Below are 18355 nucleotides of genomic sequence, written 5' to 3' on the forward strand. Positions count from 1 at the left end.
GATAAACATCAAATTTTCATTTTTGGGTGAACTATCCCTTTAAGGCTTGAGCCACAGGTCACTCATTGTAGTATCTGGTCTGTTCTGGAACTCTTCAGTGATTTTTAAATGGCAAATAGTCCCAAACTGAGTATAGATTAGTCCTTTCCCCCTTCTCCAAAAGACCTAATGAAAAAGTAATCATCCACATTAAGTCTTCATATTTAAAACTAGGAGACAAAACAAAATACAGCAGATACAGCAGAGACAGAACTATAGGGCCTTTCGCACCGCTTTAGTTCCAGAACTAAATGTACAGTACTAAAGTACTGGGACGATTTTGCGGGAACTATTTCCCAGTACTATTTAAAGGGTTGCATTCGCACCGAGAGTGTGTACTAAGAAGTGACGTAAGCCGGTCGACGGCGACGTCATTTGTGCGCAGGGTTCAACAACAGAAACAAATAAGAACAACGTTAACAACAGGAGGATGGAGGACGCTGTGATCGGAGCTGTGTTTTTGTTGTGTCTCGCGGGTTTCACAATAATGGACATGGAATGTCGACGTATACGTAAAGCGACTGAAAGAACGGAAAGGAGGACTACGATCTCCAACGACAACTGGCAGTGCTACATTTGCTACAAGTGCCTGCACTTCAGCGACCGTCCATCTATCGCTGTTCTCCATACTTGCGAAATAAGTTGACACAATGTTTACAGTATGTTTACACGGCGTTTTAAATCATGGTGGGTGAGGGCGTTTTCATACGCGTTTGGCCAATCAATGTCTACTTACATCACGATTAGTACCAGTTGTGCTGGTTAGACCCTGCTCCGGAGTAGGAGCTAATTTGGTTCTCGAAAAAGGTAGTCCGGTACTAAAATCGCTCCCAGTTCCGGCGGTGCGAAAACGCCAAAAAGTGGGTAGTTCCACAATTAGTTCTGGTACTATGAAAAGGTTCCTGCGGTGCGAAAGGCCCTAATGTCTCCCAGAGAAAACAAGGACACTGGGGAGGTTGAGCAAAACTTTAGGACACAAAAACAAGGTCACCCAGAGAGATCCACACCTTAAACAGACATGATAAAAATTTCCACCGGGAAAAATAAAGCTGTGACTTCTCAAGCATATCTTGTTATCTTGTTGTATTATTTTGGAATACACAGTTGCTATTTTGAATAATCAGATAATGTAGTTATTATTACTATTAAAACGAAGGACTTACTACCTCAAAAATAAAGTGAATTCTACTCTAGTACTATATTACAGTAATTTAAATATATTAAATAAATTAAATAGTTTAAAAGCTTAGGTCAATAAGATTTAAAGACAAGATAAAAACAAGGAAAGACAATGCTACAAAATATTTATTTTTTAAATAAATGTTGTTCTTTGAATGAATGTTCTGTCTTAAATGTATAATGTATTGTATCATGTATAGATAGATAGATGTGTTTAATGCTAAATGTATATAATGTCAATGGTGTAAATTCATATAATGTCAATACACACCATGGCATTACATCATCACGCAACCATTTCATCAAGAGAAACTCACCAAACCTGAATGACTGTATGTGCAGTACACATTCCTGTGTTTTCATATGCTTGTTCTCACACAGTACAGTGGAAGAGGAAGCCCACTCAAGATCAGCATAAACACATACACAAACACAATGTGCGCCATTGTACTTCGTGAGCCACCTTACACACGTAACCCACGCAAAAACGACTTCTCCGCAAACTCTCTGATACAGAACCACAAAACCACGGCTCGTTCTGGTCAAGTCTTTCCCACCACATGCCTTATAGTGTAAACAATCCCAAAGCAAATATGCAGGCTGAATATAATACAATAACCGAACCAAATATCTTATATAATTTGAGGCATTTATCTGCATCTGCACAGGCCCGAGTAGTAGTTTCCTGCACCTGCAAAATCCTGCCCACATTATTCAGACAAACAGAAACTATATTGAGGTTGAGATTTCCCTGTGTGCGCATTATCGACTATCCCGAGAGAAAGTTGGTCTACAATCTTGAGTAACGCGAGAAAACAGTTACTATAATTAAAGTGCAGTCATTTCACACCACTTTGACATTACAAGTCTTGGCCATTTCAGTGCCATTTATAATCAACAGGTAAGTTAAATCACGAGTCTCCTCAAGCTTCACTTTGAACGAGTTTTAATTGTCCAAGGATCTTAAAGGGACAGTTCTCGTATTATTTGTGCGTGCAATACCAATGGAGATGTTAGTCAGAATGACAGTATCGGTCACCATTCACTTTCATCACACCTTTTCTTCGTGCAACGAAAATGATTTGTGAACTGAGGCTGTCATTTTCCCTTTTTGTTCCATTTAAGTTAAAAAGTTGTACATATTTAAAATAACATGAGTTAGTAAAGGATGAATGATCTTTTCTTTATTATTATTATTTTCGGTGAACTGTCTCTTTAAGATTCCGCCTTTCACGTGGATTATAAGGAAAATGGGATACAGTCGTGTGGAGAATGAGTCTTTTCCAACATGTATCGCTCCTTAAATGGGTCAGGTCTCGTATCCCGTCTAATTGTTTTGAAAAGTACCTTTAGTAAAGTAATTTCCTACCTTATTTATTGCAGCCTTGGCAGACATTTTGATATCTTGCTGGCTCCCGGCGTAGCAAGTTTACTGTTGTTGAATATCACTACACCCAAAACACAAAAAATATTCCTCCTTCGTCCTGCCCAGCAGCCGCCGCAGCGCCGGGCAAAGCGGGTTTATTTCTTCTGGCCGCCCAAAGACATGTCAACACAATTGAAATCCAGCAGTCCAAAGTTCATCATCTATTATTGCGCGTGAGCATGCACAAACTTCAGAAGCTACGCGAATACCTTGCTGACAGTCTCTTTCTCTTGTTAATAAAGTGAAAAACAACAATGAATCAAGAAAACCGTGCTGTCCTAAAGTCGACCGCGCCACAGAGTTTAATAATATCGATGCGAACCGTCCCACAGCGGCAGAAGTTTCAAACAGATGAGCTCGATCCTCGCTTCTCTCCTCTCCCAGCAACAATCATGACATGTCTGACTGGAATGGACCATTACAGTCCTGCGGGGGTGGTTGGGTGGAAACCGGGACAGTGTGAGCTGTATAACCACAATCCCAGGAATGTCATTTTAACTCTTTATGTGTATACAGCTGTTTAGTGTGTTAGTGTCGCGTGTTATGTGATAAATGTGTCGTTATTTTACATTAAACGATAAATGCAACAATAAAAAACTATAGTTACGCCCCCGTGCCTGACCTTTTTGTTTTGACCGGGGAGCGGATGGGATGGAGAGAGGGAAGCAAGGTGAAGTGTATCAAAGTTGTTGCTCGCTGCTTTGCTGTTGGTAGCCGATTAAAAGTTTAAGTAGGAGAAATAAGGAGTTTCTATATTTTAACGCAGAATATTTTTTTCTCACACACACAAAACGTAAAAATTTATTTTTTGGACTGTTAAACATTTTTTTAACTAACCAAGCGTTCCAAGATTAGGTCAAATTAGGCTATGTTTTCTAATGACTAATACAATTAAAATAGAAATAGAAAATAATCATTATAAAGTATTTTTAGTAGTTCCATGTGTTCTGATGTTTGTTTAAACATACAGTGACTGTTAAAAAAGTGGTCTGTGCAATGTGTAAATGAGTCTTGGAAACAAAATATGCATTCTGTTCAAAACCTAGAATAGGCAAACTAATTATGCCTACTAATACTTAGACTTTCATTTAGACTTCTAAGATTGTGTGTAATTTAAACTTTAGATCGAGTTTTGGTCGATAGCAAACCACTCAGGAAACCTAATGGGACATAATTGCTGCAATACAGACCGCTTCCTGTGGTTTCCGGGTCCCCTCCCATAGGACAGGGCCCTAGAATGCTGTTTGTATTGTTTTGAAATCAGCATTATGGGCTGTACTTTTCACTGTAAAATGTCAACTTATGTTTGCAACTGATAAAATGAAAGAAAAACAGCTTCTCAAAAGCACAAAATATCCCTGACTCCTTAAGAGTATAATCAATCATTTAGTTGTCAGTGATAAAGCATTCATGTTTTAGGTCCCTGAAGTATTCCTGGAGTTCAGCAGACAAGGGACTAAAATGGTTTAATTTACATTCAATAAGCCAACTGTCTGTAACAAAGGAAGCAAACTGTCTCTGATCTCCACAGTTCTTGTAACTGTCATTAAGATGGTAAAGATGTCATTTCTGAAAACAGCGAAACACTGAACAAAAAGATCAATTTTAACTCGGTACCACAATTACCAAATTAGATACAGCACAGAAAACAAATTAGCAAATCAATCCCTACTAAGACAAGGGTTACTTTGATGAACCACTTAAGCACAGTCAAAAAGACAAAACATGAATTGCAATCTGAGGAAACCAATTCTTACACTGAAGACACTGAACGCTATGTTCTCTATTAAAAGTCCATATTGGCTAATGGTCACAAGGTCTCTGCTTGTAGATGTAATTCCACAAATACCTTGATGATTGACAGACAGGTCCAGGGGAGAGGCTAGGGATATTTTGGATTAGTCAAGCTGCTGGATAAATTCTTGTCATAAACCAGACCAGAGGGTTAAACCCAAAATAACTCAGTGTAAGAGGTCACATTCTCTCATAGCTATAGGCTTCAGGAATCATGAAAGGAGGGAAGGAGAGGAATTGATAGGACAGAGCTATAAAACATTTAAGAAGGTAAAGCTTTTCAACGACCAATATGGTTGCCCACAAAGCAATAAAACCCCTATACATTTATTACCCGAGACTCTTAGTGTCAGCAAACATGAAATTTAAACATAAATGTGCTAAATGAAATTAAATGAAATAAGTGATGATGATGAAATATTTGCATTAGAGAAGCCATGAATCACTGTAACAAATTTAACTCGAAATAAACTGAAACACAAACACAATTACTGCACAGGATGAACCTCAGCAATACAGAAAAAAACAACACAAAGAAATAGAATGATAAATACTGCCAACGAGGACAATCGCTCAATCCTCCTCCATCGCATGTTACGATCCGCATCGACCAGCGAGGATATCAGGATATTCAGCATGCTGTTTGTTAGCGCAGGCAAATCTCAGATTCCTGAAAACCTCAGAACATCTCTTTCATAAACCCAAGTAAATGACTGAAATGTAAGCCCAAGATGGAGAGGACTGCTAGCTGAAGAGTGACTGGTTCTGATGGAGTAGAGACAGAGAATTAGTGACAGACAAACACGATTGAAGGCAGCTTTGTCGCGCATGGTTACCCTAAACAGCTCTCGACACGGAGCAACCTGAGGCTTCGCATCAGCCGAAGAGCTCAGGTGTGCTCATGGAAGAGCAAGCACTTGGAAAACACTCCCATGGCCTTGGAAATCACACACGCATGCAGTACACACACACACACACACACACACACACAAAGCTCAGTCGGCTTGCCTGCCTGTAGTTAGAGTCTAATGGACAGTGAAAAGTGCAGATCACATGCTCTGCATCACCAATGCTCCTCTGTCATATTTTAGAATGTAGGTGGAATGTAAACACATAGATAAAAAGCACATAATATGTACAGTAAACATGACCTACAAAATTCACATTAAAAATAATGCTCAAGCAAAAGCAAAACATGTTTTAGCTGAAAAAATGCATTTACCAGGTCACTAAATACCAATTTACTCTAAAACACAACTGTAAAAATTTATATTTTTAAAGGGGTCATATGATGCGATTTCAAGTTTTCCTTTCTCTTTGGAGTGTTACAAGCTGTTCAAGTTGCAAAGACTAAAGTCTCAAACCCAAAGAGATATTCTATTTAAAAGTTAAGTCCACGCCCTCCTAAAACACCTCATTTAAACACGCCCCCACATATCTACGTCACTGTGTGGGAAGATTTGCATAACGCCGCCCAAATGTTTACACAAAGAAAGAAGGCGTGGAGATGCTGTGTTTCGTTGTGAAAGCCAAACTACTTTGTTTGGCCTTCCAAAAGAGGACACAACTAGAAATCAGTGGTTAAGTTCTATTTACAACACTGTTCCAGAACAGTTCAAACCAAATATTTGTGTGTGTGCAACGCATTTTACGGAGGACGAGGACTGTTTCCTGAACCTGTGAGAGTAGCCTACAATGCCGGCTGTTGTGACTCACAGCCTGTAAGTATATTTTCATATTTTAAGAATTTGCCACTGATGATTCAAACGCGAGTTTTGAGCAGTGTAGAGTAGCGCTTGTTGTTTGTCGTTTCTCAGATCACAACATGGTATTATGTTTACGCGGCGCGATGCAACGCAACGCGTAAAAAGACAGTATAAGTCATTATAATCAGTAATTATGTCCCCACTGGATGCAACAAATGCCTCGTTTGTAATGGGTTTTAATGTTTTTGTCTCGTCTCTCTGGGACACGGCATCACAATATGGTAAGGGGCGTAACGTATTTCCGTCACACGCTTGAGGTATTCAGCCAATCACAACACACTGGATAGCTGGCCAATCAGAGCACACCTCGCTTTTCAGAATAATGAGCTTTGTAAAAATCGACGCGTTTCAGAAAGGCGGGGCATAGAGGAGAAACAATAATGTACAGTATGTGGAAAATAATGTTTTTTGAACCTTAAACCGCATAAACACATTTCATTACACCAAATATACAAAATAATGTTATTTTTTAGCAACTTTAAAAAATAAATGCATGCATTGTCATATAATTTACAATCAATATAAGATTAAAAAAGACAATACATGTAATTTTACAGTACAGTATTGTTGAATGTACATTTTATGTTATTTAGTTAATGTATGTTGCACTGCATTATTTTAGTGTTGTTTGTGTTACCCTGACAATGTTGGTTCATGGAATGAACATAAATCCATAAATCATCTATGCAAATGCCAAAGGCCTTATGAAATTTTGATTTACATCAACTGCATCACTTCACCATTATATACCAGCTGAAGAAGTCCAGTAGAATGAAGCACCATGGAGAAAGATAAACATAAAAAGAGCCCAGAGCTGCACCTCTGTGAGCAAAAACAACACAGGGAGGTTTGAATCTGAAGCCAGGAACTGCCAACAGATGGATCTGATACAGTGTTCTCTTTTATCTCGTTCTTCTCTTGGCTACATTATATTGACTTCACAATTTTCAGTATTTTCTTTTCATCAACAAAAGTTAAAGACGGTCCTACTTTTTTTGGAGAAAAGCATGCTCCAGGTGATCTATATAGGTGAGAGTACACTCTCAGAAAAAAATATACAAAAGATGTCACTGGGTACACTAATATGTATCATTTAGGTACTAATATGTACATTTAAGATACTTTTATGCAGCTATTAGGGGTAAATAAGTTACAAAAGTGTGGCTTTCGAAAAGGTACCACCACAGTGACAGCTTTTGTACCCCTGAAAGTGTAGTTTGGAAACACTATTGGTGTATTTAATGTGGGGGGAATAGAGGAAAGGGAAAGCGCTAATGTAGAAAACATAGTGAACCTCAGAGACCTGAGGGAGGAAACAGAGTAGAGGAGAAAATGGTCCAGTTTCACTGTCTGTCTTCATCTGTGCTGAATTAAAAACCAATTGACCTTATCTAGTTTCTAGAGGCTTTATTTACTCTAGAAGTTCTTGCCTTAAAGTGCCTCTGGAGGTCAAGTGATGGACTCAACTAAGACTGGAGATCCTTCTGAAAATCACTTTTAGAATCAGACTCCCAAATGCAAACCACTAAATAAATAGTTTCAAAACTGAGATTATTTAGTCAGTAAGGCACATATGATTAGTTTTATATTCTGACATCCTGCAAACCATACAATTACATGGCATGTCCTTTCAGAAGAGACGCTTGTGGAATGTTATTTCTCAAAGCTTCACAATTAGAGTCACGGTTAATCTTAGTTCACTGAGCCCCGAGTGACCTTTCCGTTTAAACCTGATGGTGGTCCCAAACATAGCTACTCCACACAGAAAATACCAAAACACAGACCAGCCATAAATCAAACATTGGCAGGAAACAAAATTGAGCTTTAGTTCATGGTGTGAGTCGCAGTGGGAATGCAGCACAGAGGAGATTGTTTATTCTGAGATTGAATGACCCTCGATGAATGGAGCAGTGGGACACTGAAATGGTGCTTTGCTCAAAATTAAAACGAGAAAACAGGTGGATTAAAAGTGCATTGCAATTACATTGTGTGACCCTTTTTAGTCAAGGTCCAGCTGACTTTCCCCAACATTCCCAAACTTCACAGTATAATTTTACTTGCATGTTAGAATGGTAGAGCGAGATCACAAGGCTACATTCTACATTAAAAGACATTATCAAATACAGCAACATGTTGTTAATTTAAAATGAGCCCAACCCAAAGACTATAAAAAGTGAAAATTCCCCCGTGTCAAAATTAAGTGTGTATACAGGGAAAAGCCTTTGAAATTTTAATTACTTCATAAGAGAATAGATTCTTTTCATAAACAGAACAACAATAGTGGCTACTTTGTGACCTTCACAACGGCAGCTTAATTGTTTGGTTCTAAAATGAGAAAATATCTGCTTTTTTCACTCCCTCAAGTGCTGTGGTTACAGGCCAGGCTGTGTCAGCCCGGAGAGACTAGCTGTCCTCAATTCAACCCACTGGGTCATGGCCAAATGTGCATGTTCAGAGCTATTAGCCACAGCCACCGCCAGATCAACACACCTACTGGTCTTATCAGTTACCAAAAAGCCTACAAAGCAGACTTCATGTAACTAGGCCCAGACCATATAAGGCTGATGCTGCTCCTTTTTTGCCATTTAAAGAGACAGTTCACGACGCTGAATTTGTCCGCACACTGAAATGTTTTTTTAATCAGACCAAAAGGTTTCTCAAAAATGTAGTTTTTATTTTCCATATGCAAAAGTGACAAAGGTGCAAAGTGTTTTAAAAAACAGACCAGAGAGCAAACATTTCAGCCCATGCTTATAAAGCAACAACACACTTATAAAGGCACAATTGCAAATTGTTGACAGCTGATCTTAATCAATGAGGGATAATTGTCATGCCAACAATTTCCCTTTACAAAAAACATACAAGATCCATCTCTTCATTTAATCCAGTCGGGGTTAATGATTTCAACTCAAAAATCCAAAAAGCCTCTCTTTGTAACAATTTTGTATCACGGTTACCACCTCTCCTATGCAAAAGAACCCTCTCAATGCCCAGGAATTTTAAATCAGAAAAAGAATGCTTTGCAGACTCAAAATGAGGAAAAACCGGAGAAATGTGATCTTGTCTCCTGATAGCACTCATATGTTCAACAATTCTAGTGCGCAATGCACGTTTTGTTTTGCCAACATACAATAAAGAGACAGTTCACCCCTTATTCACCCATAAAATAAAATAAAATAAAAAATAAGTGGAATGGCAATAATTTTTATTTATTTTTTATTTTTTCGGTAAACTATTCCTTTAAAATGTCAGATTGAGATTTCAGAGATGGACATGTGACTTGTTTAGAGTTCATTGTTTTATGGACAAAGAATGGCCAAGATGGCAAACAATGCTCCTTTAATCACACAAAGACATTTATTCAGTGTACCATGACAATCATAAATACATAACAAACAAATCCTTATTCTCAAACTCCAACAAACATTTATAGTAATGGCATTAACAGGGATAAACAACAGCTTTGTTTTATTTTTGTCCAAGACATTTTTTCTGCATTTACATGTGTAAATATAGACTGTACATTCCAAAACCTTTGCCGTGCTTTGATGAGTGGAGACAGAGCTCAGTGCACCCTGTGCTTCAATAATTCACATCGCACACTTGGTTAGATCAGCCTATTTATAAAATCAAAAACAGCTCTTAAATTTCTTCTTATTCTTTTAATAATTCCACCAAGCTTATATGACTACTAAAAAGGCAGGCGACATCTGTCGGACTCTGTTCCTTGTTGTGAATGTCTGTTGATGTCTACCTCCTTTGCTATGTGTGTTTTCCTGGTTCCCTTGATATAATTAAAATCCCCTTATTGATGTACTCCTGGTCTCCTCGTTCCTCGCTCCGCGTTATGGGTCCGTCCGTAGTGGCCGGGCCGAGTGGCGAGGCCAAGGCCACGGAGGCCGACCGGCCATGGCGTCCTGAGTTCTCAGCTGTAGTGGCCGGGCCGAGTGGCAAGGCCAAGGCCATGGAGGCCGTCCAGCCATGGCCTTCTGAGTTCCCTGCTCCGCCGTGGCATCCTGAACTGTCTGATCCGCCATGGCCTTCTGAGCTGCCTGCTCCGCCAGGGCTCCCCGAGCTCCCTGTCCCGCAATGGCTCCCCGAGCTCCCTGTTCCGCCATGGCCTCCTGAACTGTATGCTCCGCCATGGCCTCCTGAACTGCCTGCTCCGCCATGGCTTCCTAGTCTGTCTGCTACGCCATGGCTTCCTAGTCTGCCTGCTCTGCCCACCCCCCCTCCCTGGTGGAATTGTTACGGCGCGGGACGTAACGTAACGTAAAAGGGGAGTAATGTCAGACTCTGTTCCTTGTTGTGAATGTCTGTTGATGTCTACCTCCTTTGTTACGTGTGTTTTCCTGGTTCCCTTGATATAATTAAAATCCCCTTATTGATGTACTCCTGGGTCTCCTCGTTCCTCACTCCGCGCTCCCTCACAGTAGCACCGTGACAATATCAAGGTTGACATTTTGTTCTTAGTATTATCAGACAGTCGCTGTAATTATTGAAATAGTGCATTGACGTGATGAAGTAGATTACAGTAATTAACTTTTGATGAGGGATGAGTGTTTTGCTGTAGTGAACATACAAACTGCATAATGCATGTTTCCTTTGTATAGTGCCTATTTCTAGTGTCACTCATTTCCTGGCAAATCACAAATGTGATGTGGACCGCAGAGGGATTCTAGAGAGGAAGCCAAGAATATGTACATGTAAACATGCAAGCAAACACATACATAATGCATGAAGCACACACTTCGCTAAATGAATTGTAACTGTGATGCCAATCACATGTCTCTGTAGCCCCATCCATTTCCTCCTTCAGCATATAGGCAGCCATAAGAGACTAATCCCCAAATGGCAGGACCAATATAGCCGCATATTTACATGTGCAACACACATATCATAAGCATAAGCCTACTATTCCTCACAATACTTCTTTTACAGTCACAGCATTGAGGTAAACGTGCGTTTCTGTTTCTCACTGGTAGAAAGCTTAACCAAGAGTGTTTGTCAGGGAGATATACGTAGCTGTTTGTCACTGTCCCAGGGGAAGAATATTCTTACAAACAGCCTCACACGGATGTGAACAAACAGCACTTGTTCACACACAATGCGTTTTTGCATTCCACTTTGCTGCTTTTCTATTATTTTTCTATGTAAACATGCGCTAGATGGACTTGTGTTCACATCTCAGGCTTAAAAACACAGCGTTCATGTTAAACTTTTTAAAATCACATCTCTTTTTTCAATCCACTACCTTGTGTCTCGCAATTTAAATAGGAAAACTCTATCAAGTCTAGTTCACAAGAATACAAAGATATTTTACTGTCATAACTTCTGAAGAGAAATACCCTTTCTAGTGTGTGTGTTCACGCATGCTATCAAATTAAATAGACTTTGAAAGGGTGTGTGTTAAGTTGTTTGTATATGCTAAGAGTTTGCATCAAAACTGAAGTATACTTTCGGCTTTAGAGTCGGTTCACAAATTCTGGAATGAAAAAGTGTGAATGGTCTTGAGACTTTTTTAACTTGACACTACATCACTCTTGCACAAAACACAGAAGAAGAAGAAGAAGAAGAAGAAGAAGAAGAAGAAGAGGCAAAAAAGGCAGCACAATACATCCATCTAGCACGTTTACATTGAAAAACAATTCAAAGCCAGTGCTGTGGAATGTAAAACGCATTCTGTGAACCGAGAGGCTTCCCTGATGGTCTCTAAGGCAATATGACATGGAATTATAGCTAGATTCAGCATGACATATAGAGAGGAGATTGAGTAACTTTTAGAGCTGCGCCTCAGCGAGATGAGACCCATGGCTCACTTTAACAGGTTTATGAATTGAAGTGAGAGGCTTTTCTATGAGATCAGCATTTAAGATGTCAGATGTGTGGAGTCTTGCTTCTATAGGGAGCCACACTAACTGTTCTAGAAGTAACACACAATTAGTACTGTAACCATTGCTATCAGTAAGCAGAACGTGCAGGTCAAGGCTGCTCTAGTACACAATATGTTCTGCATGTTCACCTCCGCACCGTACCCTGGTTACACTGTAACTTCATTAGCCTATAGCGCTGCTGTAAGATCCATTTTACACAGTCTACAGCTCTTGTAAATCTCCAGTCTTCACCGGTATTCAATTAAAACTTGTTACGGGTCAACTGTTACTTTCACAGGCACTACTCGCATGAATGGGAACAGTTGTAACTGTTTTGGTCAGTCATGCTTTAAGCCTCTAGCATCTGTGTCATATTTTATCCTAGTATGTAAGAATGCTGACAAATGGTTCAGGATACCAACTGTACTTTGCAACAAATGCCACTGTGATGGCTCAACTATGACAACCACGGGTCAAGTTGTGCATTGTACATATTGCTTGGGATTAGGCTTTAAGCTTGTCTATGAAGAATATCATATTGTAATGCTATTGCAGTGTTTACACATAAATGAGATTAGCAAGATAAGCATAGTTTGTACTTGAATTAAAAAGGAAATTTCAGTAGTTCAACTGAGGGACAAATGTAGATTTAATATTTTCATACATATGTAACAATATCTTTCTCACAGCTGTTCTCTATGTATGGCATTTTCATTTTCTCTCAGAATTTCCCAGAAAAGATCCACAATGTCCAGACGCGAGGGAGGAAAATGAGATTTACATGGTCAAGGTCATCTGTGACGTTAACCATGACACATGACTGCAGATGCTCCTCAGCCTACGTCACAAAATCATGATGCAGTCAAGCTAACTCACTGCCATCCGCAGTTTATTTTCAATAAAGGTTCTCTGACGTATGCAAGTACACGCAAAAATGATTTTCGAGGTGAATACAGCAGAAAACATTTAATGGTTTCAACACAGAATAATGTAGTTACTAGTTCACTTATAAATAGGCATTACTTATGATTATTTGTTATATTTACAATGAGTCCTCCAGTATCAATTCTCAGGAAAAACCTCTGTGTATGTTTCAAAGGTATAAAATTAAGTAAAATCGACTTAATTTTATGAAGTTGCTATTCCTAGCATGCACCAAGGCATGAATAAAATTAATAAAGATGCCTTTTTGTTTAGTCGTACAGTTACATTTCTACTCACAATGACCTGTTCATATTCAGTTATCAATTGATTGTTACCAGTATCATTGTTTGTGCAAAAAGTGTAGAAGTGTTTGTGGGTGGATCTCTTATTTTCTCTCACAGATTAGACAACATTCAGCTCTTTACATCACTTGGCTTTTGAAATGTGTCCTAAAGGAAAAGCTATCACGTATAACTCTACAGTACAGTACGCAGTGTATGTTTGTATGTATGTATTCATTTTTTTAAAGTGCCATTGCATCAGAAGTTAGATTTACTCACTTAATTTCATACAATTGAAATTGCTATTAAAACATGCTATTCAAATTTTGAAGTAAACCTTTTCAGTGCATAAATAATATTATACAACAGTTCGTTCTGGTCCTCAAATCTGATTGGTTGAGAACCGTGAGATATTGTACTGGTATCGCTCTTTCACAATTTTGTATCACTCCGCTTGTTCTAGCCGGGTCTATGTTTTTTTTTTATTATTCACTGAGCTAATCATAGAGTACGTTAGTTAATATAAGAAGAAACGTCTAGCTTTAATGCCCGAACGACCTCTCTTCTTGACAGAACCAGGCTCAGCCAGACCAACTTTATGATCTCTTTAACACATTGAGCTCTTCAGACTGGAAGTTTGTGTCTAATCATTTGTCTAATGAGTATAGGAATTCCCTAGTACAAACATAAATGTTTAAATGAGCAATATCACTCGAGTACGAGAGCGATACCGGCTCTATATCAGCAGCTGTGATTGCCTCCGGCCTCTGGCCTAATCACAGTCATGATGATATAGAGCCGGTATCGCTCTCGTACTCGAGTGATATTGCTCATTTAAACATTTATGTTTGTACTAGGGAATTCCTATACTCATTAGACAAATGATTAGACACAAACTTCCAGTCTGAAGAGCTCAATGTGTTAAAGAGATCATAAAGTTGGTCTGGCTGAGCCTGGTTCTGTCAAGAAGAGAGGTCGTTCGGGCATTAAGCATGCCAAAGGCAGAGAGTAAACACAGACCTGGCATCATGACAGACAGAGCTCTGCACACATTCAACTGTTAAAAGTCTCAAGCAAATGTAAGCAAAACGGACCAGAGCACCGTTCCTCTATGAGCATGACTAAGACTGTTTCCTGCTTTAAAATTAATCTGATAGACTAATACGCTCATAACAGGATTAATATCTCTAATCCCATCTCTAATAATATACAAAAGATTTGCTCTAACGTCAAGCCATTTATCATACTATTGCAACTGGATTGGAATGAAGCTTGTGGGAAAGACAGTCAGAGTGAAGGAGAAATTACAGAGCTCTTCAGTCAGAAACGTCTACTCAGCACAGTTGCATGTGCCTGACAAATGTATGTGCAACATACTGTACACACTTACTGCAATTCAAAAGTCTGGGCTTGGTAAGATTTTTAAATGCGTTTTAACAAAGTCTCTTATACACTCACCAAAAACAGAGTAAAAACACAAATATTGTGATTTATTATTGCAATTTACAATAATTGTTTTCTGTTTTAATATATTTTAAAATGCAATTTATTCTTGTGATGCAAAGCTGAATTTTCAGCAGACATTACTCAAGTCTTCAGTGTCACATGATCTTTCAGGATTTGGTGTTGCTTAAATGTATTAAAAAATCTCTCTGAACCCAAATATTCAAATGGTAGTGCAAGTACACTCATTACCATGACATGAAACGGAGATAAGCAGGGGTGTTAAGGAGGAGGTGAAATTTAGGTTAAGCATGTCAAGTAAAATATAGGATGAGGAAAAGCAACAGGAAGATAAACACTAAAAGAAAGAGAAACAAGAGTAAGATGAGAGTAACGTTAAGAGTTAGAAAATGCCAAGAGCATTTTATGATTTAGAGACTCCTCATCCATTCCACACTGACATCCCAGAGCCATGAGATTCCTCAGTTCGACACTCACACAGAGCTCCACAAAGAATTACCCAAATCAAGAAGAACGAGAGTGAGAGGTCTTATAAATTCTCCTCTTTGCAGGTGAACTGCTCCTTAAAGAGGTCACAGTAAGAGTGATTGTGGGCAGATGAGAGTAATGGGACTGCCTGTGTGTGCTGAATTGAGTTATGCTCCAATCAGAGCAGCCTGTGAGGCAGGAGGGTGAGCGCTAAATCTGATTTTGTGCTGTGCGGATGGGACTAGGTAATGTGATTCATGGTAAATGGGGGTAATAATGCTCTGATAATGTCACCGGAGTCAGCCATGATTAAAACCCTACTTTGATCAGGCCTGAAGGTACTATCTCAGCAGTTCTGCTGGAAATCGCTCCATGGTACTACCTCAGCAGTTCTGCTGGAAATCGCTCCATGTCAAATCTAAGATGAAATCAGCCACAAAGGGAGCATTTAAAGAAGCAGCCATGTGATTGACAGCTCTTTTGGGAGATAAAGGCTCCATACTGATAGCCCAGAGCTCAACCTTCACTGGAAAGGGGTGCACGATTAATTGATATGAAATTGAAATTGCGATATGCTGCGATTTAATTAAATAACTATAGCCTGCATGCTGAATCCTTCAAAGCGAACACTTGTGATGGTTCATGACATTCTGATTATAGAGTCTCTAAGTGATAACGGTTCATAGTAAATGCTGCTCCACACCAAATTCATCTCTGAGTTTGGCTAGCTTATAATTATCATTCATTTAAAGTCACAATGAAACAGAAGGAGTGACATTTTTTCAGACATATATCCTAGTGTAAGAAAAACGGGAAAAAGTAGGTTGATGACTTGGTTCTATTCATTTGGTGTTGATTGGATGGAGACGTGAATGCAAACGTGCAGTCGATTATGACTAAATGATTGGAGAAGTTTGGCATATATCACCAGAATGAAGTCAAAAATAGAATACAATGTATAAATATGAAGGAATTTTCTTTATTGATTCTACAGGTATTTTACCTTTATTCTGAATTTTGCACTGCATGTTGTGTTTCAGAGTTAAAGAAAATGTCAGTAAAATTAATAGATACAGTATTGTCCTCCTTTTTTTTTTTTTACAGTGAAGGTCTAAAAAAGAAAAAAGAGAACGCATGGAAAATATTATTATTGTCCTGTAAAATAAAAAAGTATTATTACTATTAAATGTTAAATTATTATTAAATATTTTGCAGCATTTATTTAGCTTTATTTTTAATTATTTTGCATGGCATTGCATTGCATTCATACTGTACCTAGACTTAAAAGTCGATACTTTTAATGGATGGATGGATCTGTCTTGTATCATTTGATGTGTGTGTTTCTTCACATAGACTGATGCTAATAGGTGGAGACTGAAAGGACAACAGGAAGTTCCTCAGATAGCAACCTGCTTCTCCATCACAGGAAACATGGTGGCTGGCGCCAGAGCATGCTGGGACATGTTAGTGTGTAAGCCAGGCCACTCTTAGTAATCTGCCCTCGGTTGTGGTGCCAGGATCAAGCTTCATCAGCTTTAGCGTTCAGTGGGAGACCACAAGTCCCACCAGTCAATTCTTACCACTAATGCTTTACACAACAGGTACTAATGCCAAGTGATTACCCTGTGCTGTTTTAGCACATTCACTGCTTGTAGACCACAGCGGCAGTTGATCCACGTCTCTCTGAAAGGGGTCAGTCTGATGAGCTCAGCAGAACAGGGATCCCCCAGCTGAAAGCCAGTCTAAGCCAGACACAGGGAGACGGGGAGGGACCGCTGCAGTCTGTTGCTGCTTTGGGAAGTGGACGACTGAAATGTAGAGCTTACTGCTATAGTCTGGGACAAAAACATTGTATTTTGCAAATACAGAGAACCAAGAAACACCATTTGTGCGTTTGTGTCCGGGCAAGAGTAAAAGTAAAATATGTATAAATAGAGTTTGTAGAGTTCTGAGATATTGATATGCATTTCCCATGACAGAAGTCACACCTAAAACAATTTACACAATACTGTTCAAAAGTTTAGGGTTGGCAAGATGTTTAAAAAAATGTTTTTGAAATACGGTTTCCTATTTTATTTTCTAATTTATTCATGTAATTTATTCCTGTGAATTTTCAGCAGCGAATACTCCAGATATCAGTGTCACGTGATCCTAATCATTCTGAAATGCTGATTTGCTGCTCAAGAAACATTTCTGATTATTATCAGTTATTATCAATCCTTCATATTTTTGTGAAAACTGTGATATTTTATTTTTCAGGATTCTTGAACAGAAAGTTCAAAAGAACAGCATTTATTTGAAATGAAAAATCTTTTGTAATATTATAAATGTCTTTATTGACACTTAATTCTCCCTTGCTGAACAAAATTTATATTAATTTCTCAAAAAAAAAAAAAAATCCTACCAACCCCAAACATTTGAATGGTAGCGTATGTTATCATAAAGTAGTTTATTTAGCATTTATATGCATTTATATTCATATTTACAATTGTAAAGCTTGTTATTTCTGTTTTAACATCATAATAGATATCAATCTATAGATGTGACTGGAGATTGTGTCCATCTGATTTATCATTCTCTTGATTTATTTTTATTTTTTGGTCTCTGTCAGTCTTTCTGTCTTTGTCATAAATGCACACACACATATCCGCTCTCTCACACACTCAGGCTTATAGGAAGGTCAACAGCTGAGGCTTGAGGGAAAGTCAGCTGCTGTGTGGGAGTTTCACTTTTTTGGCAATTTTTCTCAAAGTGTGACATTTAGTCATTACAGTCCCAAGAGTATGACTACTGACACAGCCTTACAGCCCATGTCCACTGGTGCAGAAGAATCCTAGGCAATAGTGCTCAAAACTCTAGAAGCCTGTGTCTGTTGATGAGTCTGTTAAATGTACGATGTAAATGTACAGTAGATCCTTTATATGAATGTATGTATTTATTTGTTTATTTATTTATTTTTGAGTACCAAACCAACATATCAGAATGATTTCTGAAGGATCATGTGACACTGAAGACTGGAGTAATGACTATTGAATGCAGCTTTGCCATTACGGGAATAACATAAAAATGTAAATATTAAAATTGAAAACAGTTATTTTAAAGGGGTCATATGATGCGATTTAAATTTTTCCTTTCTCTTTG

At 38.6% G+C, this 18355-nt stretch overlaps 1 protein-coding gene across 8 annotated transcripts in view; it reads right to left on the reverse strand.

Moving 5' to 3' along the window:
• LOC107670746 (tight junction protein ZO-1-like) overlaps positions 1-18355 on the reverse strand; it is a 133864-nt gene that overhangs the window by 79245 nt on the left and 36264 nt on the right. The window contains exon 1 of one of the 8 annotated variants that reach the window (XM_016463476.1): positions 4993-5082. The exons of 6 other annotated variants lie outside the window; for them this stretch is intronic. In XM_016463476.1, the coding sequence (XP_016318962.1) occupies positions 4993-5076 (84 nt within the window). In that variant the 5' untranslated portion in view covers positions 5077-5082. Of the gene's footprint in view, positions 1-2587; positions 3031-4992; positions 5083-18355 lie in introns of those variants that run through there. One more of the 8 variants, XM_016463478.1, reaches the window with a different exon arrangement.

This window comes from Sinocyclocheilus anshuiensis, unplaced genomic scaffold (genome assembly GCF_001515605.1).
Source record: "Sinocyclocheilus anshuiensis isolate Anshui unplaced genomic scaffold, SAMN03320099.WGS_v1.1 scaffold816, whole genome shotgun sequence".
NCBI lineage: Eukaryota > Metazoa > Chordata > Actinopteri > Cypriniformes > Cyprinidae > Sinocyclocheilus > Sinocyclocheilus anshuiensis.